Raw genomic sequence first — 23,517 nt, 5'->3', positions numbered from 1 at the left:
ACTCTGGGGGAAAGAGGTGTAATTCGGGTGAAACAATATTAATTGAAACATAACTATATGCAATAACTTTGTTAGTGTGTTGTTTTTAAGCCCAGCTCCTATTAGTAACACTATAGAAAGGTTACTACTCTTTCCTTTTTCACCATATTATTTGGGTTGATTGACAGGCATTTAGATAAGTTGAATGAGTGTGTATAAAGATATAACAGGATTTTAAGATAAATCAAACAAGAAATTCTGGTACATAGAAAATTTAATTTGAAATAACTTAAAATATTTCATCAAGAAGTTTTAATTCTGTGCCTTGGCACCATACATTTAAGAAAATCTTTGGGCCTGATCTCAAATTAGTTCAGGTAAACAGATATAATCAAAACTTTATACGTGTGTGTATATATTTGTACACATATATGTATACATGTATGTGTGCATATATACATATATATACACACACACGTATACATATGTTCAAGTTATACATGTATATATATTCAAGAGATATATATTCAAGATGCATATGTAGATTCAAGATATATATGTATGTAATTCTTCCCTCACTCAGAGATGAAATTCTCTAATTTTACTCATGGCACATATTTTAGAAAAATTACTCCCAAAAGTCACACTTTAATCACATATGGAACAAATCTCTACTCTTCCACTTTTAGCTACACTTCTTTAAGGTTAATTCAGATATAGAATGAAACTCACTTTTGTTGAATCCCAGAAGATTCTGAGCTGGAAGAAACCTAAGTATGCCCTTAAGCCTGTTTCCTGTCTTCAGGCAGACAGGTGAAATAAGCCACCAGGAGAGATGGTGGCTTTTTGTTCTTTACTTAAAAAGCTCTACTTCTCAACTACCAGGGTAGAAACATCTATTGAGTTTCTTAAAATAATCTTTCTGTTAGCTACAGACACAGCAAAGTAGCCATGCACAATTAAATTTTTGGCTTGCTTCCAGTCTGACTTTTTTTCTAGAAATCTTCCTCCACAGTTAGTAGCAATAGCAAGTATGGCAGGAGAAATGTGGTTCCCTATGGGAGTGAGATTATTTCAAATGGTTACGTGTTCTCAGCAAAATGTTTTGTAGAACTTTCTCGGAGTGCACACTCTCCTTTAGTGTAGACCCAAAGACTTGTGTTCTCACATGAGTACAAACTTACTTGGGGGTTTCCAAAAGTCCCCCATACTTTCATTTTTGTGTGGCCTTTTAAAATGTAATTTTAAAAAATCCATGATTTACTAAGTGTACCAAGTTGCTATTTAAAAATGGACGTATATGTCAATTTAGATTGTAAATTTGGGATTACAATGAAGCGTCAAGACCATAAAGAACACAAACATTTTATTTTTATAGGAGACCTGCACAGAAGGAACATATTTCTGTTGTGTGTGTATTTTTGTTTCCTTAGCTTGTCTCTCATGTGTGCACAAAACTAGGAGAGGATGTTTTTCTTTATTTTGGTTTGGCTAAGGATGCTCATGATATAGTATATTTTAAGTGGCAAAAACTGTAGTTTTTAATCTATAAAGAAGAATTCTCTAGGTGAATAAATAAGAAAAATACCAAAAAATTAGGAAAATATGTAAACTCAAGTTATGAGGTATTTCAAAGATACAGTGCCAGTAAAAATTCTCTTTCCCACAATTCGCAACTGCCAGATCTCTTGCTTTAGTCTTTCTATGCTTACATCTGAAGAAATACAGAGAAGTTGGAGATAAAAGCCCTTTTGTGTATGTGGGGGGTTACAGTAGTTCAGGGAAGAGTCAGAAAAGGAAAGTCATAAAGCAATATTTAAATGTCTTTATATAAGAACAAAAATATTTCCTTAAAAAGTTGTTAAAAGATTTTCTTTCTAGTCCTAAAAACACTCAGTTTTATAGGGCATGTGATTGTCTGTGTGACACCTCTTTCCAGAGCAACGTTTTCTTTGTTTTGTTTTGTTTTTTAAATACTAGGAAAGTATGACTTAGTCAAATTAGATTTTCCAAGCTATATTTAGTTTTACAGATGTGTTTAGTCCTGAATTCTGGGGAGAGTATGTATATAAGAAAAATCCCAGGAAACCCTTACACCTAACCCAAACACAGTTACTTTTAACACTGCACCATGATCTCTCAATTCCTGTAGCTTATTGCTTCCACAAACTAGAAATCCCTGAATTCTCTGTATCTAACTTCCTATGGCTAGAGTCTGAGAAACTGACCCACTATCATATTTTTTTCCTAAATAACCAAGTTTTTAAAGTTTATCAAAGCTTTTTGATCTTTTTCTGAGAGTTAAATATGTGTTTCTCTCACATAACAAGAATCAGGAATTCCCAGCAAACAGATTTCATTATGCATATACCAGAAACATGCAGATCACACATGAATATGCTTCAGTCAACATACATAGGCATTCACTCAAGGGGTAAACCAGTAATGAGCCAAACATACATACATGTGCAAATGTACAATTAACAGCAAATTATTTTAGATCCTAATGTCCTTTGAATATTAAAAATGAGCCAGGAGACAGCTCCTGTGACATTTGTATGCTCTAGATTACAACTTTCATGTAGAAGTAGCTTCATATGACATCTCGTGAATTTCGTATCGCACAGCAAAGGACCATGCTGAATATCATGCCAAAGATCTGAAACAGAAGGAACCACTTAATGACTTTCAAATGATGAAAATTGATTTTAAAAAAAGGCCAGCAAACTGTTTGCATGTTTAACTCATGTTGACAAATAATTATAAGCAATAATTACTGAATATAAGTGGCACTTTTATATGTGCTACTTAATTATGGCTACTGGTTAAAGACTTCCGTTAACTGCTTAAAATACATTCCTATTTTATTATTGTTAAAAAAATAGCAAGACTCTGGTTTAAGAAAATGACTCTATTTCTAGCTTATAGGGCAGTTCTTAATAATTATAAAAGACTAATATACTACTGGTTTTAGAATTTTATATTTCAGGTTAATCCCAGATCTAATTTATATATATATATTTTTGAAATTCTGAATTTTATTTTTTTTATACAGTAGGTTCTTATTAGTTGTCCATTTTATACACATCAGTGTATACATGTCAAACCCAATCTCCCAATTCATCACACCACCACCCCACCACCCCGCCACTTTCCCCCCTTGGTGTGCATACATTTGTTCTCTACATCTGTGTCTCAATTTCTGCCCTGCAAACCGGTTCATCTGTACCATTTTTCTAGGTTCCACATATATGTGTTAGTATACGGTATTTGTTTTTTTCTTTCTGACTCACTTCACTCTGTATGACAGTCTCTAGATCTATCCATGTCTCTACAAATGACCCAATTTCATTCCTTTTTATGGCTGAGTAATATTCTATTGTATATATGTACCACATCTTTATCCATTCGTCTGTCGATGGGCATTTAGGTTGCTTCCATGTTCTGGCTATTGTAAATAGTGCTGCAATGAACATTGGGGTGCACATGTCTTTTTGAATTAAGTTTTCTCTGGGTATATGCCCAGTAGTGGGGTCACTGGGTCATATGCTAATTTTATTTTTAGTTTTTTAAGGAAACTCCATACTGTTCTCCATAGTGGCTGCATCAATTTACATTCCCACCAACAGTGCAAGAGGGTTCCCTTCTCTCTGCACCCTCTCCAGCATTTGTTGTTTGTAGATTTTCTGATGATGCCCATTCTAACTGGTGTGAGGTGATACCTCATTGTAGTTTTGATTTGCATTTCTCTAATAATTAGTGATGTTGAGTAGCTTTTCATGTGCTTCTTGGCCATCTGTATGTCTTCTTTGGAGAAATGTCTATTTAGGTCTTCTGCCCATTTTTGGATTGGGTTATTTGTTTTTTCAATATTGAGCTGCATGAGCTGTTTATATATTTTGGAGATTAATCCTTTGTCCATTGATTCGTTTGCAAATATTTTCTCCCATTCTGAGGGTTGTCTTTTAATCTTGTTTGTAGTTTCCTTTGCTGTGCAAAACTTTTAAGTTTCATTAGGTCCCCTTTGTTTATTTTTGTTTTTATTTCCATTACTCTCAGAGGTGGATCAAAAATATCTTGCTGTGATTTATGTCAGTGTTCTTCCTATGTTGTCCTCTAAGAGTTTGATAGTGTCCAGTCTTACATTTAGGTCTCTAATCCATTTTGAGTTTATTTTTGTATATGGTGTTAGGGAGTGTTCTAATTTCATTCTTTTACATGTAGCTGTCCAGTTTCCCCAGCACCACTTATTGAAGAGACTGTCTTTTCTCCATTGTATATCCTTGCCTTCTTTGTCATAGATTAGTTGTCCATAGGTGCGTGGGTTTATCTCGGGGCTTTCTATCCTGTTCCATTGATCTATATTTCTGTTTGATAGAGATTGAACTGAATCTGTAGATTGCTTTGGGTAGTATAGTCATTTTCACAATATTGATTTTTCCAATCCAAGAACATGGTATATCTCTCCATCTGTTGGTATCATCTTTAATTTCTTTCATCAGTGTCTTATAGTCTTCTGCATACAGGACTTTTGTCTCCCTAGGTAGGTTTATTCCTAGGTATTTTATTCTTTTTGTTGCAATGGTAAATGGGAGTGTTTCCTTAATTTCTTTCTGATTTTTCATCATTAGTGTATAGGAATGCAAGAGATATCTGTGCATTAATTTTGTATCCTGTAACTTTACCAAATTCATTGATTAGCTCTAGTAATTTTCTGGTGGCACCTTCAAGATTCTCTGTGTATAGTATCGTGTCATCTGCAAACAGTGACAGTTTTACTTCTTCTTTTCCAATTTGAATTCCTTTTATTTCTTTTTCTTCTCTGATTGCCATGGCTAGGACTTCCAAAACTATGTTGAATAATAGTGGTGAGAGTGGACATCCTTGTTTTTTTCCTGATCTTAGAGGACATGCTTTCAGTTTTTAACCATTGAGAATGATGTTAGCTATAGGTTTGTTGTATATGGCCTTTATTATGTTGAGGTACGTCCCTCTATGCCCACTTTCTGGAGAGTTTTTATCATTAATCGGTGTTGAATTTTGTCAAAAGCTTTTTCTGCATCTATTGAGATGATCATATTGTTTTTATTCTTCAATTTGTTAATAGATGGTGTATCACATTGATTGATTTGCATATATTGAAGAATCCTTGCATCCCTGGGATAAATCCCATTTGATCATGGTATATGATCCTTTTAATGTGTTGTTGGATTCTGTTTGCTAGTATTTTATTGAGGATTTTTGCATCTATATTCATCAGTGGTATGGGTCTGGAATTTTCTTTTTTTTAGTATCTTTGTCTGGTTTTGGTATCAAGGTGATGGTGGCCTCATAGAATGAGTTTGGGAGTGTTCCTTCCTCTGCAATTTTTTGGAAGGATTTGAGAAGCATGGGTATTAGCTCTTCTCAAAATATTTGATAGAATTCACCTGTGAAGCCATCTTGTCCTGGACTTTTGTTTGTTGGAAGATTTTTAATCACAGTTTCAATTTCATTACTTGTGATTGGTCTGTTCATATTTTCTATTTCTTCCTGGTTCAGTCTTGGAAGGTTACACCTTTCTAAGAATTTGTCCATTTCTTCCAGGTTGTCCATTTTATTGGCATAGAGTTGCTTGTAGTAGTCTCTTAGGATGCTTTGTACTTTGGCGGTGTCTGTTGTAACTTCTCCTTTTTCATTTCTAATTTTATTGATTTGAGCCTTTCCCTCTTTTTCTTGATGAGTCTGGCTAATGGTTTATCAATTTTGTTTATCTTCTTAAAGAACCAGCTTTTAGTTTTACTGATCTTTGCTATTTTTTTCTTCATTTCTTTTTCATTTATTTCTGCTCTGATCTTTATTTCTTTCCTTCTACTAACTTTGGGTTTTGTTTGTTCTTCTTTCTCTAGTTCCTTTAGGTGTAAGGTTAGATTGTTTATTTGAGATTTTTCTTGTGTCTTGAGGTAGGCTTGTAATGCTATAAACTTCCCTCTTAGAACTGCTTTTGCTGCATCCCATATGTTTTGAATGGTCGTGTTTTCCTTGCCATTTGTCTCTACGTATTTTTTTATTTCCTCGTTGATTTCTTCAGTCATCTCTTGGTTATTTAGTAATGTAATGTTTAGCCTCCATGTGTTTGTGTTTTTTTACATTTTTTTCCCTGTAATTGATTTCTAATCTCATAGTGTTGTGGTCAGAAAATATGCTTGACATGATTTCAATTTTCTAAATTTACCAAGGCTTGATTTGTGACCCAAGATGTGATCAGTCCTGGAGAATGTTCCATGTGCTGCTGTTTTTGGATGGAATGTCCTATAAATATCAATTAAATCTATCTGGTCTATTGTGTCATTTAAAGCTTCTGTTTCCTTATTAATTTTCTGTCTGGATGATCTGTCCACTGGTGTAAGTGAGGTGTTAAAGTCCCCCACTATTATCATGTTACTGTTGATTTCCTCCTTTATAGCTGTCAGCAGTTGCCTTATGTATTGAGGTGCTCCTATGTTGGGTGCATATATATTTATAACTGCTATATCTTCTTCTCGGATTGATCCCTTGATCATTATGTAGTGTCCTTCTTTGTCTCTTGTAACATTCTTTATTTTAAAGTCTATTTCATCTGATATGAGTATTGTTACTCCAGCGTTCTTTTGGTTTCCATTTGCATGGAATATCTTTTTCCATCTCCTCACTTTCAGTCTGTATGTATCCCTAGGTCTGAAGTGGGTCTCTTGTAGACAGCATATATATGGGTCTTGTTTTTGTATCCATTCAGTGAGCCTGTGTCTTTTGGTTGGAGCATTTAATCCATTCACATTTAAGGTAATTATCTATATGTATGTTCCTATTACCATTTTCTTAATTGTTATGGGTTTGTTTTTTTAGGTCCTTTTCTTCTCTTGTGTTTCCCACTTAGAGAAGTTCCTTTAGCATTTGTTGTAGAGCTGGTTTGGTGGTGCTGAATTCTCTTAGCTTTTGCTTGTCTGTAAAGGTTTTGATTTCTCCGTCGAATCTGAATGAGATTCTTGCCAGGTAGAGTAATCTTGGTTGTAGGTTCTTCCTCTTCATTATTTTAAATATGTCATGCCACTCCCTTCTGGCTTGTAGAGTTTCTGCTAAGAAATCAGCTGTTAACCTTATGGGAGTTCCCTTGTATGTTGTCATTTTTCCCTTGTTGCTTTCAATAATTTTTCTTTGTCTTAAATTTTGCTCTTTGGTGGGGCTAATGGCAGACTCTGGGAGGCCTCATGCCAAGGAGTACTTCCCAGAACTTCTGCTGCCAGTGTCCTTGTCCTCACAGTGAGCCACAGCCACCCCCTGCCTCTGCAGGAGACCCTCCAACACTAGCAGGTAGGTCTGGTTCAGTCTCCTATGGGGTCACTGCTCCTTCCCCTGGGTCCTGATGTGCACACTACTTTGTGTGTGACCTCCAAGAGTGGAGTGTCTGTTTACCCCAGTCCTATCAAAGTCCTGCAATGAAATCCTGCTAGGATTCAAAGTCTGATTCTCTAGGAATTCCTTCTCCCGTTGCCAGACCACCAGGTAGGGAAGCCTGACGTGGGGCTCAGAACCTTCACTCCAGTGGGTGGACTTCTGTGGTATAAGTATTCTCTAGTTTGTGAGTCACCCACCCAGAAGTTATGGGATTTGATTTTACTGTGATTGCACCCCTCCTACCGTCTCACTGTGGCTTCTCCTTTGTCTTTGGATGTGGGGTATCTTTTTTGGTGAGTTCCAGTGTCTTCCTGTTGATGACTGTTCAGCAGTTAGTTGTGATTCCAGTTTTCTCCACCATCTTGAACCAATCTCTCTCATTTATATTTTTATTTTGGAAAATGTGTTTGTAACCACTTGTTGTTTAAATACACTTGCAGTCTAAATAGTTTTCTATTGCTGGCAAAGCTTTGAATTTTTGCAACAGTGACCACATATTAAAAAGTGGAGCATCTCTTCATTCCCAGTTCATTTTTAAGTGTACATGATGCTTTATTATTTAACTCAATAGTTTTACCAAAGCATAAATTGTGGTGTTTGTACTATGGTACTACTGACATCTTCTACGACTTGGATGCTTCTTTGAAAAGACAAATATTTAGCAAAATTAATAGCTACTTAAATGGTTTGAATAGAAGGACGTCAAAAAATCCTTCTTGTCCTCAATCACTTCTCCTATTAATTTTGCAGAGCCTACGATATGCTATCTGTAGGTGCGTTGTTCATAGACTACTCTCAATGTTTGTTCAAAGAAATCAGTACCATATCTCTCTGATTCTCTCCTCAATCCCATCCTACATTAGACTAGGATCTGTAAATGCTGAATTTAAAAAGGCATGTGTTATCAGTTATTGGAGGGAAGGGGCAGACTTAAGGGAATAGCTGGGATCAGGGCTCCAAGCTTCTGGCTGACAGAACTCAGTACCACTGTGTGGCAGGGGAGACACCTAATGGACATTTTGTTAACTGATTACATTGTGAAACTCTTACCTTATGAAGAAAAGAATTAAAGAAGAAACTCTGGGCATTTCTTCTGAGGCAAGATGGCCAACACAGGGCCTTCCCCTTTTCCGTGGTTGTAAGGTTGGATGCAACCCCTGCTTAGACCTCGTTGTACCTAAAGGGATCCCCTCAGAAAGAAACTCATCCTGCCACTGTCATGAGTCAGGGGTGACCACTTCTAGAATGCTCATTCCTTGAGACTGTAGAATTGTTGGGAGCGTCTATTTGATACCTCCGTTAATGCAGAACATTTTCAAACCATCTGCCTCAGAATTGTCCTTGGGAAGCCGCAGACTGGCCATCAGGCTAGCCCCAGGGCGGGTGGGGAGGCCCTGAGAGAAGACCCTGGATTGGGAGGTCCTCAGCATAGTATTTTCACCCACTGCCCCAGCCCTCTGTGCTCTAAATACAGAAAGGAGGGAAGATGATTGTGTGTCCCCTGAGAACTGCCAATTCATTGATTTCCTCCTAAGCTGCCCCTGCCTCAGCTTAGGCCATGAATTAATCTACATAGGAGGGCTAGAGGGTAAGTATTATCTTAGCATTAGCTATTATCACTCAGCCCTTGGACAATGGGAATCACCTCTTTATGGGCTTACCTGACTCCAATCTTACTTCCCTCCAACTTTACCTCCACACTGCACTACAGGTCCTTCCAAACCTGGGTGGCTCCCCTCTAGCTTAAGGATAAAGCCCAACCTATCAAAAAGTCACACAAAGAACACAATTATGTGGACCCTCATAACCCTCTCCAGTGTCATCTCTTGCTACACTTACCATAGCCTTCTGCCCCTATGAACTCTTGCACACTCTTCTTTTGTACTTTAGAAGTACTGAGCTACCTACAGGTGCAAGGATGCACTATGCTTCACACTTCCATATATAGTTCGCCTGGATTCAGGGTTTGGGAACACTCAGATTCTATGTAGAGCTAGCATTTATTGAGTGCTATGTTCCAGACCCTTTATATGAATTAATTCCTAATAATACTTTATATGTATTATTCCACTTAATTGTCACAACAATTTTCTGAGGTTGATATATTAAAATCCCCATTTTGCAGATGAGGGAATTGAGACATAGAGAAATTAAGAAACTTTCCAGTGACCCCAGGGTTTGTAAGTAGTGGAGCTAGCAGTTGTATCCAGACAGTGTGATGCCAGTTTGCACTGTTAATCACTACACTGTCCTACCTCTGCAAATCATAGGTGAGAGAGTTTAATCTATGTTGTCTTAAATATCTAACAAAGGAAGAGACCCAGAATTAAAAATCACTCATCTAGTTTAAGCTTGGTGACCTTAAAATGGGAAGTTATTGCAATGATAAACTCAAAGTCATAATTAGCTTAACATTGAAATTTGTATCATATTTGAGAGAACTAAGTATTGATGTATCTAATTAGCTTTGTTCTTAGATATTCTGTCAAAAACATCTTTGTCTTTTATGAAAAATCTCTCCTAAGATACTGCCATATCACACTTGAAGAGAAACAAGATACAAAGGTTCAAGGCTTCTTAGGTGTCAAAGAAGGTATGTTCTGGAACTTTCTTACCGTGAGGGCTGCGATTCCAATACCGACAATTCCGATGAGCTGGAGCTTAACGCTGATGATGCGCTCAATTTCATCAATGCAATTCTGTTTTGGAAAAGAAGAAGTCAGGAATAACAGCTGGTGGTATGTGTGAATCATCACCCTGATCCAATCCTTTCCTTCTCTACAGAGCATCCTGTGAGAGTTAACCCATGTCAGCTTCTGTTCATATTTAAACCATTCCTCCCAGATAGCACTCTGATAAATTTAAAGCGAAAGTGTTTTTTGGGGAAAAATGACAATACTATCCTTTTGGTGGAATTTTCCTATTTAGGCCAATGGCTGCTTCAAAGCCCTGAAACCTGGCTGGTTGAAGCTATTCTGGGACCTGAGGCATTAAAACTTTGGGGCCTTTTCTTACTTTCAGCAAATAAAAAAAAGTAAAATATCCCCAAAATAATAGCCCCTTGCTTTTGGATTGTCATTTATAGTTTAAAAGACTTTCTACATACTTAGTCCAATTTACTATACAAGGTAGGCATCACCTAGTAAGAAGCTATAAAGTCTGTATAGATTCAAACTTAACAAAGGAAAGCCAAGTGTTGGGGGTTGGAGGACTGTTCTCTTCTATGGCGGCCGGGCTGGGTGGCCCTATTCTTTCATCTGTGTCCCATAGAGACCTGTGCAGTGTAGGTCCAAAGAACCTTCACAGATGGAGGAATATTGGACAGGGGGCAGAACAGATCACTTGTAATTGCAATTAGTTTCTCCAACTTCTATTTGGTCCTCTTAAATACAGAGGTATTCTCTCAACCCAATTTTGTCCTTAGGCTGCCCAGGTCCTTTTACTTGTCAATGGTCAGCTGTCTCTGATACCCACCTAAGCTATATGAAACTCTTACTGCTATCCTCACATCTCCTGTCATACTTCATTCATTCATCATTCATTCATTCAACAAATATTTCTTGAGCATCTGCCTTGCATTAGTCACCAGAATGGCGTGGTGGATATGGAGAAAATAAGACATGGTTACTTTTGCCCTCAGGGAGCTCACAGTTTAGAGAAGGACACAGACTCACAAAAATAATTACAATACATTCTGGTAAAAGTTGAGAACCACTGCTCTAGATAGTGGCTCCCTTACTTATTGGAGTCAAGCTGTAGAAATTCTTCCAACCTTCCTCACCTGCACCTATAAACTTACACACTCCATTCATCCGGTGGCAGGTACTGCTGTAGGCAGTGAGCATGCAGATGAGAAAGGCACACTGCTTCTTACTTCCTTCTCATTAAAGCCAAAGAAGTGCCCTGCTCTGCTGAAAGTCAACCCCTTTACTGGCTCTGGATCTTATTCTCTCATCTCCTCAGGAAGCCTGTGCTGTCACTTATCTCCTTTCCTTCTTACACACTCAGCCTCTCCTTCTCTGTAGCCAAGCAGACATCTGAAGTCTTAGCTTCCTCCCTTTCACTCCCCACTCACACCCAGTCAGTCACCTGTGCCTGTTGACTCTACCCCTGGACGTCTCTGTATCTGTCGCCTCCTCTCCCTCCCCACGGTACGTGACTTGCTCTAGTTCCTCATCCTCTCTCACCAGGAAAAACATAAGTGCCACCTAAGCGGCCTCCCTCCATTGGTCTCCAGCCTTCTGTTCTACCAGTTATACCCAGCAGCCTGAGTGCTCTTTCAACAATGCAAAACGGATTATGTTAATCCTCTGCTAAAAGCAACGGCTTCTCCAAACTTCCAGGTATAAAACCATGCCATTGCCTGCCTTTTCAAAAATGTCCCTCACCATTCCCTCTGGACTCCCTATTCTCCTCCAGTCCTGGAATTTCATGCTTCTGTTCTTGCTGCTTTCTGGGCCTGGAATGACCTTCCTTTGTCAAAACGTGGCTCAAGGATCCATCCTCTGCAAGCTTTCCTGACTCCACTGTATTCTGTACAGATACTGTGCTCTGTCAAGCATCAGCTCCCTTGACTAGTCTGTGAGGCCACTGAGGCAGGGACCATGTGTTTTTCACCTTAGAGTTTCCAGAACCTGGCATCGTGCCTGCCACGCAGCACTTAATAAAGGAAGCATTTATCAGTGCGATGACACCCCTGGAAGGGTACGGGCCAACGTCCTTAGGGTGCATACCTCTGGCCCTGGTGAGCTTAATTAATGCCACTGCATTTTCATCATTACTGGCAAGTCAGCACACCATTATTCCCCAGGGTACCAGGAGCCTGGGACTCATCATTGCTTCACTTATTCTGCCTAGAATAAAGCTGAGGCTAGAAGCCACTGGCAGAGGGCCTCCCAGAATCACCCCTCCACCCCAAGGGCAAGAACCATCTTAACACCACGGGCAGGATAGGAACCTGGTAGAGAAGCTTACCTTGTGTCCTAGGAGCTCCTTTGGGCAGGTCGGTTGGACCTGTTCAGAGCTTTCTTTTCCACAGCACTGAAACTAGAGAGTCCGAAAAGAGCTTTTAGCACAAGGAGGGAGAAGCTGAAGCTACAAGTCCAGGTATCACTACTAAGGACTGGGTGTGCTGAGGCCGCAAAACAGCTCTGAGGCCTGACACTACAACCTAGTGGCCGTTCTGGAGACAGTATGAAGAGTCACAGAGTCGTGCTAGCAAAGCAAGAAAGGACTTCACCAAATCTGTCCAAGTTTTATGACAGGAGGTGATTGAAGGCAATGCAAACAAGGCAAGAAGCTAGCTGACAGTGCCTGTGTAAACTGTTGTTTTTAGACAGGAGTTAGGTCTTTAGATTCTTCCTTTCAGCCTTGCTGAATAGCTAAAGTTTTATGAGCTTCAGGAAAGGCTCATTAACTGAGGAGAGCCTGGGACGGACAGGAGAAGTGGCCACAGTAAACCCCAGGGGCTAAAAGACTGGGGCTTGAATACTGGCCAGCCAACAGGTGTCCTGCCTTACGGCAGCCCTTCGAAGACGAAGGAACCTGTGTGCTGTCTGTTGTCCCTGGGGCAGCTGCAGCTGAACAGGATAAATGGTTGGCACCTTCCAGGACAGACCTGTGACAGACAAGAACTGGGCTACCTTAAAACACCTGGCCAGGAGTTCATAGCTACTTCTCCATATGACAGGGGTTGAGAAATCAGGACGACACTGGCCTGGCCCATCTCCCCCGGGGAGCCTTCCTTGATGAACTGCCTGTAGCTGAGAACACTGCACTGACAGCACGTTCTCACAGGATGTCTGGGAGAGAAGCAGCGTGCCTGTCTCATGTGCCCCTTCATTTTACAACTGAGGGCGCTGAGTGAGGACCAGGAAGGCAAGGAACTCGCTTCAGGTCACAAAGTGTTCCATGGCACAGCTGCAGCTAGAGACAAGCTTTTCTGTCTTGAAGGTCACAGCTGTTTCTGTTACATCACGAGGCCACTCTTGTTTTTGTTTTTGTTTCTTGCAGTACGCGGGCCTCTCACTGTTGTGGCCTCTCCCCCTGCGGAGCACAGGCTCCGGATGCGCAGGCTCAGCGGCCATGGCTCCCGGGCCCAGTCGCCCCACGGCATGTGGGATCTTCCCGGACCAGGGCACGAACCCGTGTCCCCTGCATCGGCAGGCGGACTCTCAACCACTGCGCCACCAGGGAAGCCACACAAGGCCACTCTTGAGAGTACCTGATATTTACTTGGGCGGCTTTCTCGATGTTCTTATTTGTGTGTGCGCTTCTGTCCCTTTGGGTGCATGTCCTGACTTCCTTCTGTCGACTCTGTGTTAGGCCTCTTTCTCTTCTAGGTTCTACACATAATGCAAACCGTGGCTCCCACGAAGGCAGACATATAGTGCAGTTGCCTGGCTTCACTCAATTTATTTTTAATCTAGGTGATTAGAGAGAACCTGGCTCATGTATAATATTTAGAAGATTCCATTTTAAGGAAGAAGTAAAGTCACTTACTGTTGAGTGGAAGGTGATGAGAGTCCCATTTCCCTTTTCCCTGTCTCTAAGGTAATCGTTATAAGCTTCTTCATACATGGTCTGCACATGTCGTATAGCCTGAAAAATTACCAGGAAAACAAGAGGACGTGAGTGAGAAGTTTCAAACGTTCCCCTTTCATCAAGAATAAAGCCCCTCTTCCCTACCCTTCAAAAATATGGCGTTTCCATATGTTTATCTGGATTTAAGGGTAATTCTGCCTATATGGAACAGATTATAGATTCTGGAGTTTCTAATATGCTTCTGAAGATGGAAGGATAGATTAACCAAGAATAATTTTCATAGACTAGAAAGATTTCTTAGAGTGGAGGTTCTCAACCTTGAATGGACATCGGCAACAGCTGAACCCCAGATTCCTGGGCCCCAGCCAGGTGATTCTGGTGCACAGCCAGGGTAGAAACCTAAGCATTCTTGGGACTCCATTGGGTACAAGTACTCAAGTCTTTTCACGACATGGTTTAAAAGGTGTTCACGACCAAGGAAAACTGTTCCAGCATTCAAATATCATAGAAAACGTAGATAATGCTTTTTCTAGTATAATTGCATGTGATCCCCAAATCCATAGGTTCTCAAGAAGTCGTAAGATCCGATTCCTCTAACCTACAAATATAACCAGCTACTTTAGACAAATTCCAGAGGAGGTGACATTACTTATTCTACATGTTTACCGGTTTTAAAATCTAAAATAAGTTCATAAACACAATATTGATAGCACATGAATTTATGTAAAATCCAGTAAACTTAAGATTCCATCCTTCCTCCTTTTCCATTTCACTCCTCTCTTCCCCACTGCATGTTTACACTTAAAAAGACCCCTTCCTCTGTGGATTCTCCTGACAACCTATTCTGCTCACCTATAGTTTGAGCAAAAATTTTAAACTGGCTTCACTGGCACGCAGGAGGCTGCCTATAGTCTTTAAGGATGACCTGGCCTCTGCCCAGGCCAAACCCTAAGGACAAAGGGCAGGCTAACAAGGGATGAGAATGCGTGTTCTTCCCCATCCTTCTTTCTCATATCTGCAATCTAACTCCTCCCACATTCCAAACAGGATCATCTTAAATTAGAGATCCTTTTGTTACCAAAAAAACATAGGCCCCTCTATATATCTAATGAAAGCTAGGAACTATCTCCCCAGAAATACGTGTGCACCTATATGCATGCACACACATACACACATATGCTAAAGTCCACACCACACTCCTAGGTTAAACAGTTCTGCATAAACGATTATTGTGGGGGTTATTTGGCTTTGGAATATCACTGTGGGTACCAATATTCTCATGACCTTTGCCGTAAAGAGAACATTTTAACCATCGTTAAAAAACAATTATAAGGAATATTTACTTACTACATCCTTGCCTATAAAAGCAAATACTCCAGTGGTTATTTCAGCAGCAAATATCACCAATAGGCAGGTAAAAAACTGTAGAGGAGAGAAAATACTAACTTCATTAATTCAATACCTTTTCAGTTTACTTAACCTCTTTGACTCTAGTTCCTTTTGAAAAGCACTAGGCAAGGTTATCAGTTTGAAGAGATCTAGCAGGAAGCATCTGGCCCCTTAGTTCATCCGTAGTTTGTTCACACATTCATTCACTCATTAATTCATTCAGCAATTGGTTATTGAGCATTTGCTCTGTGCCAGGTACTGTCCTTGATACTGGGTATACAGTGGTGAATAAGATAAGATCTCAGTGCCTCTGCTCTCAGGGACCTTATAGTAGAGAGAGGAGGATATGATAAATGAGTAAGCAATAAAAGAGTAAGTTCATTTCAGAGAGTGATATAGAAATCCCACAACCTAGAACAGCACCCGGCACCCATATGTTCAGTGACTACTTGATGAATAAAAGAGATTCTATAAAGATATAAAATAAGACCAGAAGATAGAGAGTGGCTGGTGGGACTGGGTTTGGGGAGGGGGTGACTTGAGACTGCGTGGTCTGGATGGCTTCCCTGAGGAGGTGGAAGTGGAGGTGAAGGGTGTCCTTCTGGACAGATTTCTGTTCCAATCTCGGGGTCTGCTCTGATTAAACTAAGTTCAGTGATAAACAAGACCTGAGATGCTCAGCAACAGGGGAAAGAGAAAGAATAGAGAACTGAGGGAATGAGTTAGAAATCTTACATGGCAAGAGATCAGGAGAAGGGCTTCCCTGGTGGCGCAGTGGTTGAGAATCTGCCTGCCAATGCAGGGGACACGGGTTCGAGCCCTGGTCTGGGAAGATCCCACATGCTGCTGAGCAACTGGGCCTGTGCACCACAACTACTGAGCCTGCGCATCTGGAGCCTGTGCTCCGCAACAAGAGAGGCCGCGATAGTGAGAGGTCCGCGCACCGTGATGAAGCGTGGTCCCCGCTCGCCGCAACTAGAGAAAGCCCGTGTGCAGAAACAAAGACCCAACACCCCCCCAAGTCAATCAATCAATCAATAAATTTATTTAAAAAAAAGAGATCAGGAGAAGCAGCCACAGTTCAAACACCAAAGGTTGCAATGAGTAAGGAGAGGCCGCCTAATAAAACTGCCATTTCTCCTCATGGAGAAACACAAAAACTTTCTTCCTGCTCCTCTTCTTTCTTAGGTCACACTGGCACTGGATGTATAGCAGTTAACGGAAATTATTTCATTTTTTTTTTAAAAACTAGAGGCTACTAAACTAAATAGCCTTAAAATAAACCACAAGAGGTATGTTTGTTTAAATTACCGATCTCAAACAGCAGTACTTTTCTTATCGATAACAGTGCTTCCCTGACTATGGGAATCTTGTAGCTGCCTCACTCACTGTGAAATATTATTAGGCACTTTTTCTCCCAAAACATCTTCACACTAATGACCTATTTTTTGTTTTTTTTCACATTTTCCACAGAGGTAGGGACAAAGAGAACGTCCAGCTCCCTTCAGGCCAAGCCCCTCCCCGCCTCGCCCCACTTACAGATCCGAGAACGCACTGGGACTCCCGCGTGGCTCCACAGCAGCCGAGGAAGCCCACGGCCATCATCAGGGCCCCCGCTCCAGCCAGCACGTAGAGCCCTGGGGGAAGAGGCCAGAGAAGAGGCTGACTACTCCAGATCGGCCCTCTCCCCGGCACCAGTGCTGCCAGCCCAGCCTCTGCCACCACTGCCCCAGGCATCTGGCCCCGCAGGGCCTTCAGTTGTTCATATGATAAAGGGAACCCTTGTGGAAGGCTTCCTGCTGAGAGCTTCATGAGGGGTAGGGGCTGCTGTAATCCCCAGGGAACAAAGAAAGCCCATGCTTACAGAGGTGAAGGGAGCCGCCCAGGCTCACACAACCAGCGAGGCTCGGAAATCGCCTTTGTCCCACAGCTTACGCTTAATCATCCGCGAGCGCCTCCTACGTGCCACGCACTTCACCTGTCAGATCTCCGCCACCCCTGTAAAGTGGGCGTTAATACCATGCACAGAGATTGGCGACAGTGGGTCCAGGGGCGGTGAGGAGCCAGTGCCAGAGCTGGGACGTGAACCCCTACCGTCCTAGGAGCCCGTGGCCCTCGTGGCACTCTGGAATTAGTGGCTGTCCCCATCTCATGAGAGGCCCTGAGGACAAAGTGTCTGGGACGGGAGGGGGGCCGTTGATCTGCCCAGGCTCAGATGGAGAAGCAGGGAGTGGGTGGAACGGAAGAGGGGAGCTTTTAGTCAAGGAGAGGGGCGGAGGGCACAGCGATGAGACAATATGGTTTTGTGTGAATGATAAACTCTAGAAGGCAGTACCATATACACTGGAGGCACGCAAGGTGGTAAGTGTTACAAGAAAATAGCCAGTGAGGGGAGGCGATAAGGTAATATGCACCAAATAATGTTATTATTAATATAATATTGCTACATTTATTTTAAGGGCTTATTTTCTCCAGGCACTATTCTAAGCGCCTAGCACAGATTTATTAATTTAATCTTCATGAAGCAGGTACCATTATTATCTCCATTTTTTTAGACAGAGGAACTGGGCCCCCAAAGGTTAAGTGACTTGCCCAAGATCATAGAGCTGGGATAAAAACACCCATCTGCCTCTAAAGCTAGCTTATTATCCCATCCTGCCTCTCCAACAATAACAGCGGCCTTAACTTGGGTGGTCGTTTCACTTAGTTCTGAAGTCAAGCCACAGGAACAGCTTTCCACAGAGAAAGAGAAGGGCAGAAATGTCTTGTTCTGAGAGAAATAAAAGCAAGCCAGTTTTTTACTTCCTTTTCTGATCCTGAGATAAGTTAGAACAAAATATGGGGCCTGGCACTCAACTTGCTTAGAATAATGCCAATCACCTCAACTTTATTTTCTGCATTTCATTCATATGAGTCAGCTGGGAACCACTCCCATCCACGAGAGGGCGGGGAGCTGGCGTCCCACCTCTGTGGGGAAACCCTGAGGTTGGCCTGCAGGGTGTCTCCAGGGGCCCCTCTGGGTGCTGACAGTTGTTTGTGGGCAGCCCTCTCTGTTCCCCGGCAGACTAGGCGGCAGGCTGGGCTGCTCTGCTCCCTGCACCACCCAGGCTGTTCTCAGGGCCCTTTTCAGGGTCCGGGGAGCCCTGCTCTTCCGAGGTCCTGAGATGGGTATTTATTTATTTCCCAATAGGCAGGCTCAGCCACTTCCTCCCTTTTCCTTTTCTCTAAAAAAAATAATTTCATGGGGAATGGATGTGGTAATGAGAGAAATGATACTGTATTAAAAATAATACTATTGTTGGTCCCACTGCCGAAATACCTTATTGTTTTAAAATTTTTCTTTATTTTTCAAAGCTCTTTTATTTCCATCATCTCTTTGGCTCCTCAAAACAGCGCCACTAAGTAAGGCAAGTATTATACACATTTCTATTTTACTAATGGGGGTAAGAGTGGCAAGAGGGCTCCACGCTGGACACGCAAAGCCTCGAGCCCCGATTCCCACCCCACTGGAGCAGTTCCCTCACGGAATGCCTCCTGGGTGGGCCACCTTACTGTACCGATTTCCTACTTACAATGTTCATTGCCTCTTCACTGCTACATGATACAGTCTACAGATTCTGCTTCGAGTCACTAGAGACTGGACCCACTGGGGACATTATCCATCCTACACTCCAGCCACATAGGAATTCACTATGATGTGACCCAGCCTACTCTTTTCCATGTTGTACCTCTGTGGTTTCTCATCTATGTCTCTCTCTATAGATGTTAGGTCCTTAAACAAACCGTATTCACCCTACATAGAATATGCTAGGAACAAGACAGAATTCTCGGTTAGTGTTTGTTGGATGAGAGGATAGAGAGAGAGCACACTAAATCTGAAGTTCTGGACTGGCTGTCTACTGTTGCCCCTCTTTGCTTAGAGATACATGCTGGGGATACATTCCAACAAGCATCCAGGAAGCCACCAGAGGGCTGGGCTCTCCCAAGTCAGGTAGATGAGGGCACGGCTGTACACCGCGAGGAAAGCCTTCTGAGAGTGTGGACTCTAGGAGAGAGGGGTGCTCCTGTGGAGGCTGGGGTACAGTGGACAGCGGCACCGGGCTCTGAGGAGGACAGACCTGCTCCCCACCGCAAACAAGCTAACTCAGCCCCTTTTCCTTCTGAAATAAGAGCTCCCCAAGAAAATTCACTTATTTGTACAATATTGCATTCTTAGGCTATCAGAATTCCAGAGCTCACAGCAAACACCCTGAAACTGCCCCAGGGGCTCCGATTCCTGAGGCCTCTCCCCAGCAAAGCTCCGTGTGCATGTGTGGCCACAGGACTCAGTTCAATGCCAAATGGACACTGCTGGTTGGAGCTGATGGGAAAATCAGAAGAAATTCTACACGTGGCAAATTTCTTGGGCCTGCTGATTTCAGTTCCAAATCTGGTTGTAATACTCTGCACACCACAAGGCCACTTGTAGCTTCCAAGCATACCTTATCGTTTTTTTTTTTTTTTTGATCTGGCCCTCAAAACATAGTTGTTGAATGAATACATTAATTGGCAGTCACATTTTACTTCCAAGATGGTTTCTGTAGAGCCCTCTCGCTCCCGCGGCAGCTTTGTGACAAGTGTATGACCTATTTCTCAATCCCCTATGCTTTCTGAGTCCTATTTCCCTTGAGCTGAAAAAGAGAAAACACTTTGATATTGCATTTTTAGCATTAGTAGCTGGGCCTTGCAACGCCAGTGATCTCCAGGTGACATGCTACCACCAATTTCCTGACAATTCCATCACTTGTCTCTGGTTTCCGATCCTTCTTTTGAAGCTAGAAGCATCATTTCAGTTAACACAGAAAGGAGACGGTGGCATCCTAAAGGCTTGTCTGCATCAACTCATTTTTAAATGGCCCCCCTTTTAAGGACTGGGGAGTGACACGCTCATCAATTTCGGTGGCTTTTTGCCTGCAGATGATTTCACATACCCGCCTAATGACCATTTTTCATCTGAAAATAGTTTTCTCTGCCTCTGTGCAACTTTCCCTCTCTCCCAGCTTGCCCTGGACACACATAATTATATATGTATTTAGAATATTGGATGGGACTTAGTTTATGGGGAAGGTAAGGACTAGGTACTGTGCAGCTGTTAGTTATTGAGTGCTGTTCTAGGAGCTGAACATACATTAGTCATGGAGTCATTCAACACTGAGTAACCACCACCATTCCCAGTGCCTCAGCTGCTCTTTGTAGCATCTGTCCTTTGCCCTAGGCAGGCATTATCTCAGGAACCTGCCACCTGGAAGCCTCAGTGCTACCAGTTGGTGTCTCGCCCTGACTACGTGGCATCTAAACCACTCTTTTATCTTCCCCTCTCATACTCTCCCACATCATTGTGCCTCCCGCAGGCTGACTCCTTCCTCAGCCTGCCCTCACTGCTGTAATGACAGCTGACGTTTATTGAGGGCTCATGACACAACAGGTACTGCGCTCAAGCCACGTGCATAGGTTAAATCATCTCATACGTCAACCCTATGAGGTATGTAGAAATGGTATTCATATTTCACAGATTAGGAATCTGAGACACGGAGAACTAATTTATGGAAGAGTGCATGACTAGTGAGGGGGGAAACTGGAACTGAACCCGGGGTTCTATTCCAAAGTGCACACCCTCACTCCTATGCTGCACTTTCAGAAGGAGCTCAGAAGAAGCGTGATTTTCTTAGCTAGAAATCTGTGAATTTTGCAATTTACAAATGGCAGGAGGGTTCTTTTCCTTCTTCCTTGAGAAAAATGCCCGAGGGATCTATCATTGATGATTTCTGGGTTTTCCCTTCAAAGCACATTGGTGGGAGCTAGAAATCCAGGTCTGCCAGCCGCGCCTTTAGGTAAGTCCTCTTATTCCTCAGTTTTGTTATGTGTAATATGGCAATAATTATCTATTAAGTTCTTGTAAAAATGCTTTGGAGAAATTGTCTCAACAATGTAAGCTATGGCACGTGTCTGTTCTGCAATTACTAGGAATCTCAGGTACAACTAAAAACTGAGAAGTAAAAAAATATTAGCAGAGTGAGTCAGAGTTTTTAAAGAGTCAAGCCAGCCCCTCAGCACTCAGCGCTGGAATGCTTTCCTTACACAGAACATCCAGCCACCATCAAAGCCAGGCTCTGCGGCTCTGGATTCACAGGGAGGGACAGCCACAGAGAGCCTGCGATCCCGGAGAGCGAGTGGCTGCCGTCTGTGTGGGCAGCCCCTTCCCCTTCATGGAGAAACCCGATGACGCCCTCGGTCCTCTGCTCACAGACATGACTTCATGTGCTCCAGCTTTCTGAGGGCCGAGGGGATCGCTCCTCACTCTGCCTCCTGGAAAGAAGACCCCTGTGCTGCCTGTACCCCTAAGGGGCAGCCCCAGGGACAAGTTGTATCAGGAAAGCAGAGGGGCACATTGGTGGAACTTGGAAGACACTGGGGCCTTCTCCCAAGAGTTCACTGAAGGAGACTAATGTGGAAAGGGTCTGGGAAACACCAAGTCACCCAGACTTTCTTGCTGCCAGCTCCACTCTTGCCAGGCTCTCCTTTCTCCACGATAGCAACCAGTGGACACGACAGCCTGGGTCAGCCTCCAGGTCTCGACCTGAGCTCAGAGGTCCTTGAGAAGAGGCAGCAGGTGCAGTCAGTCTGACTACCCTGGCTCCCTGGCCTCATTTCCAGCTCCCCTCACAGCTGGATCCTCTCCACACTGGCCTCTGGCTGTGAAGTCACCTCCAGATCTTTATTATAAGAAGGGACCTTCTCTCCATCACCAAGGAGAAAGACCCAAGGGTCCCAGAGAGGAAAGCATCCCCCTAGAGGCGGCAGTCATGTGCCCAGAAGCAGGGAGCTAGACCACGTGCCTTCCTGAGGTCCCTCTCAGGGAGAGGTGGTATTTCTTTAAGAGTGCTTCAATGGGCCAAGCCTATCTCCAGGGCTCTTTAACAATGGGGTGATAAGAGTGTAATGGGCTGATTGCTCTGAAACCTATTCTGAAAAGGAAAAATACACAGAGCAGTGCACAGTACCCTGTGACATGAAGTGAGAGTTTCCAAAAACTGGGCCTGCTTCTTCTTTAAAGTCCTGTTACCTCACTCTGTTTGCTATGCAAGTCCATAAAATGGAATCCTGGTGTACTTTTCTTCTCGTTTTATTGCTAGGGAACTGGTGTCTTTCCTATTTGGAAAATTATTTATTGAGGAAAGAAACATCCATTTCTGTAAACATGTATATTGCTCTTCCTATTTATATGATAAGAAGTATTTAAAGTGGAGAAAAGGTTCCTGACCTCACAAGGACTTTTTCTTGTTGGCACTCTCCAGAGAGACAGCACAGGCCTGGGCGTTGGCAGACCTGGGGTGCGGGCTGAGCCCCACCCTGAAGGGCTGGAAAACCACGGCTGACTGTCAGCACCTCTCCTCCTCTGCCTCAACCCCTGGTCCTCAGTTTCCTTATTCCGTCTAGTGCTAAGACTCTATGATAATCCACTTCTCTGGACTTCAAGCACTGACCGTGAGTATTCTCACCACCAGCCACTCAAGGGTGACTTAGAGAGGGGAGGGAGAACCAAGGGTGGGCAGACCCACGCCGCGCCCCAGGTGCCAAGAACAAGCAGGAAGGATTCAGGCCCTGCTGGGAGGGCTGTTGTTTTCCCCACCCAGAGTTCACTTCCTTTTCTTTTCTATTAGACAAAGAACCTCCTCCCCTCTCAGTCCTTGTGGTCTGAGAGGGCTGACTCGCCTCAGCTCCAAGGCAGGTGTGAAGCCCAGGCTTCAGCCAACGAGCCCGTCCCGAGCAGCTGGCCGCGATGACTGGTGTGGGAACGGGCACTGGACCCAAGATTGCCAGTGACAGTGCGACCCAGGACTTCGGTTGGATCAGTTGGAATGAAAGAAGCGTGTACTGTTGCTGAGGTTACCTGGGAGATGGCGCCTGGAGCTGTGGGTGGACGTTTTATCACGTCTAGGGGGAACCTGCCCCAAACTGGGGCCACAGGAAAGCGGAGCTAAGAGGTGGCTACAGACTGCATTCCAATCACATCACTTGTGTCCCTGTGATGAGAACTAATCCTGACTTTTCAGTTATGTGAGTCAAGAAATTTCTGTTTTGCTCTAGACAGGTTGAGTCGTTTCTGTGATTTGCAATTAAAAGAGTCCTGACCGATATGTCCATAAATATATG

The 23,517-nt window shown here is 42.8% G+C and overlaps 1 protein-coding gene across 2 annotated transcripts in view; it reads right to left on the bottom strand.

The window, feature by feature from the left end:
- Positions 1-235: 235 nt before the first annotated feature.
- The window catches only part of TSPAN2 (tetraspanin 2), a 41,062-nt gene continuing 17,780 nt past the window's right edge, over positions 236-23,517 (bottom strand). The window contains exons 3-8 of one of the 2 annotated variants that reach the window (XM_004263232.3): positions 16,864-16,961; positions 15,283-15,357; positions 13,894-13,992; positions 12,367-12,438; positions 10,008-10,091; positions 236-2,638 (exon numbers count right to left, since the gene is read on the bottom strand). In XM_004263232.3, coding sequence (XP_004263280.1) covers positions 2,573-2,638; positions 10,008-10,091; positions 12,367-12,438; positions 13,894-13,992; positions 15,283-15,357; positions 16,864-16,961 — 494 coding nt within the window. In that variant the 3' untranslated portion in view covers positions 236-2,572. The remainder of the gene's footprint in view (positions 2,639-10,007; positions 10,092-12,366; positions 12,439-13,893; positions 13,993-15,282; positions 15,358-16,863; positions 16,962-23,517) is intronic. The other variant, XM_049710645.1, reaches the window with a different exon arrangement.

Source organism: Orcinus orca, chromosome 1 (assembly GCF_937001465.1).
Source record: "Orcinus orca chromosome 1, mOrcOrc1.1, whole genome shotgun sequence".
Taxonomy (NCBI): domain Eukaryota; kingdom Metazoa; phylum Chordata; class Mammalia; order Artiodactyla; family Delphinidae; genus Orcinus; species Orcinus orca.
The sequence above is the reverse complement of the archived record's forward strand: the minus strand, read 5'-3'. Positions and strand labels throughout refer to the sequence as shown.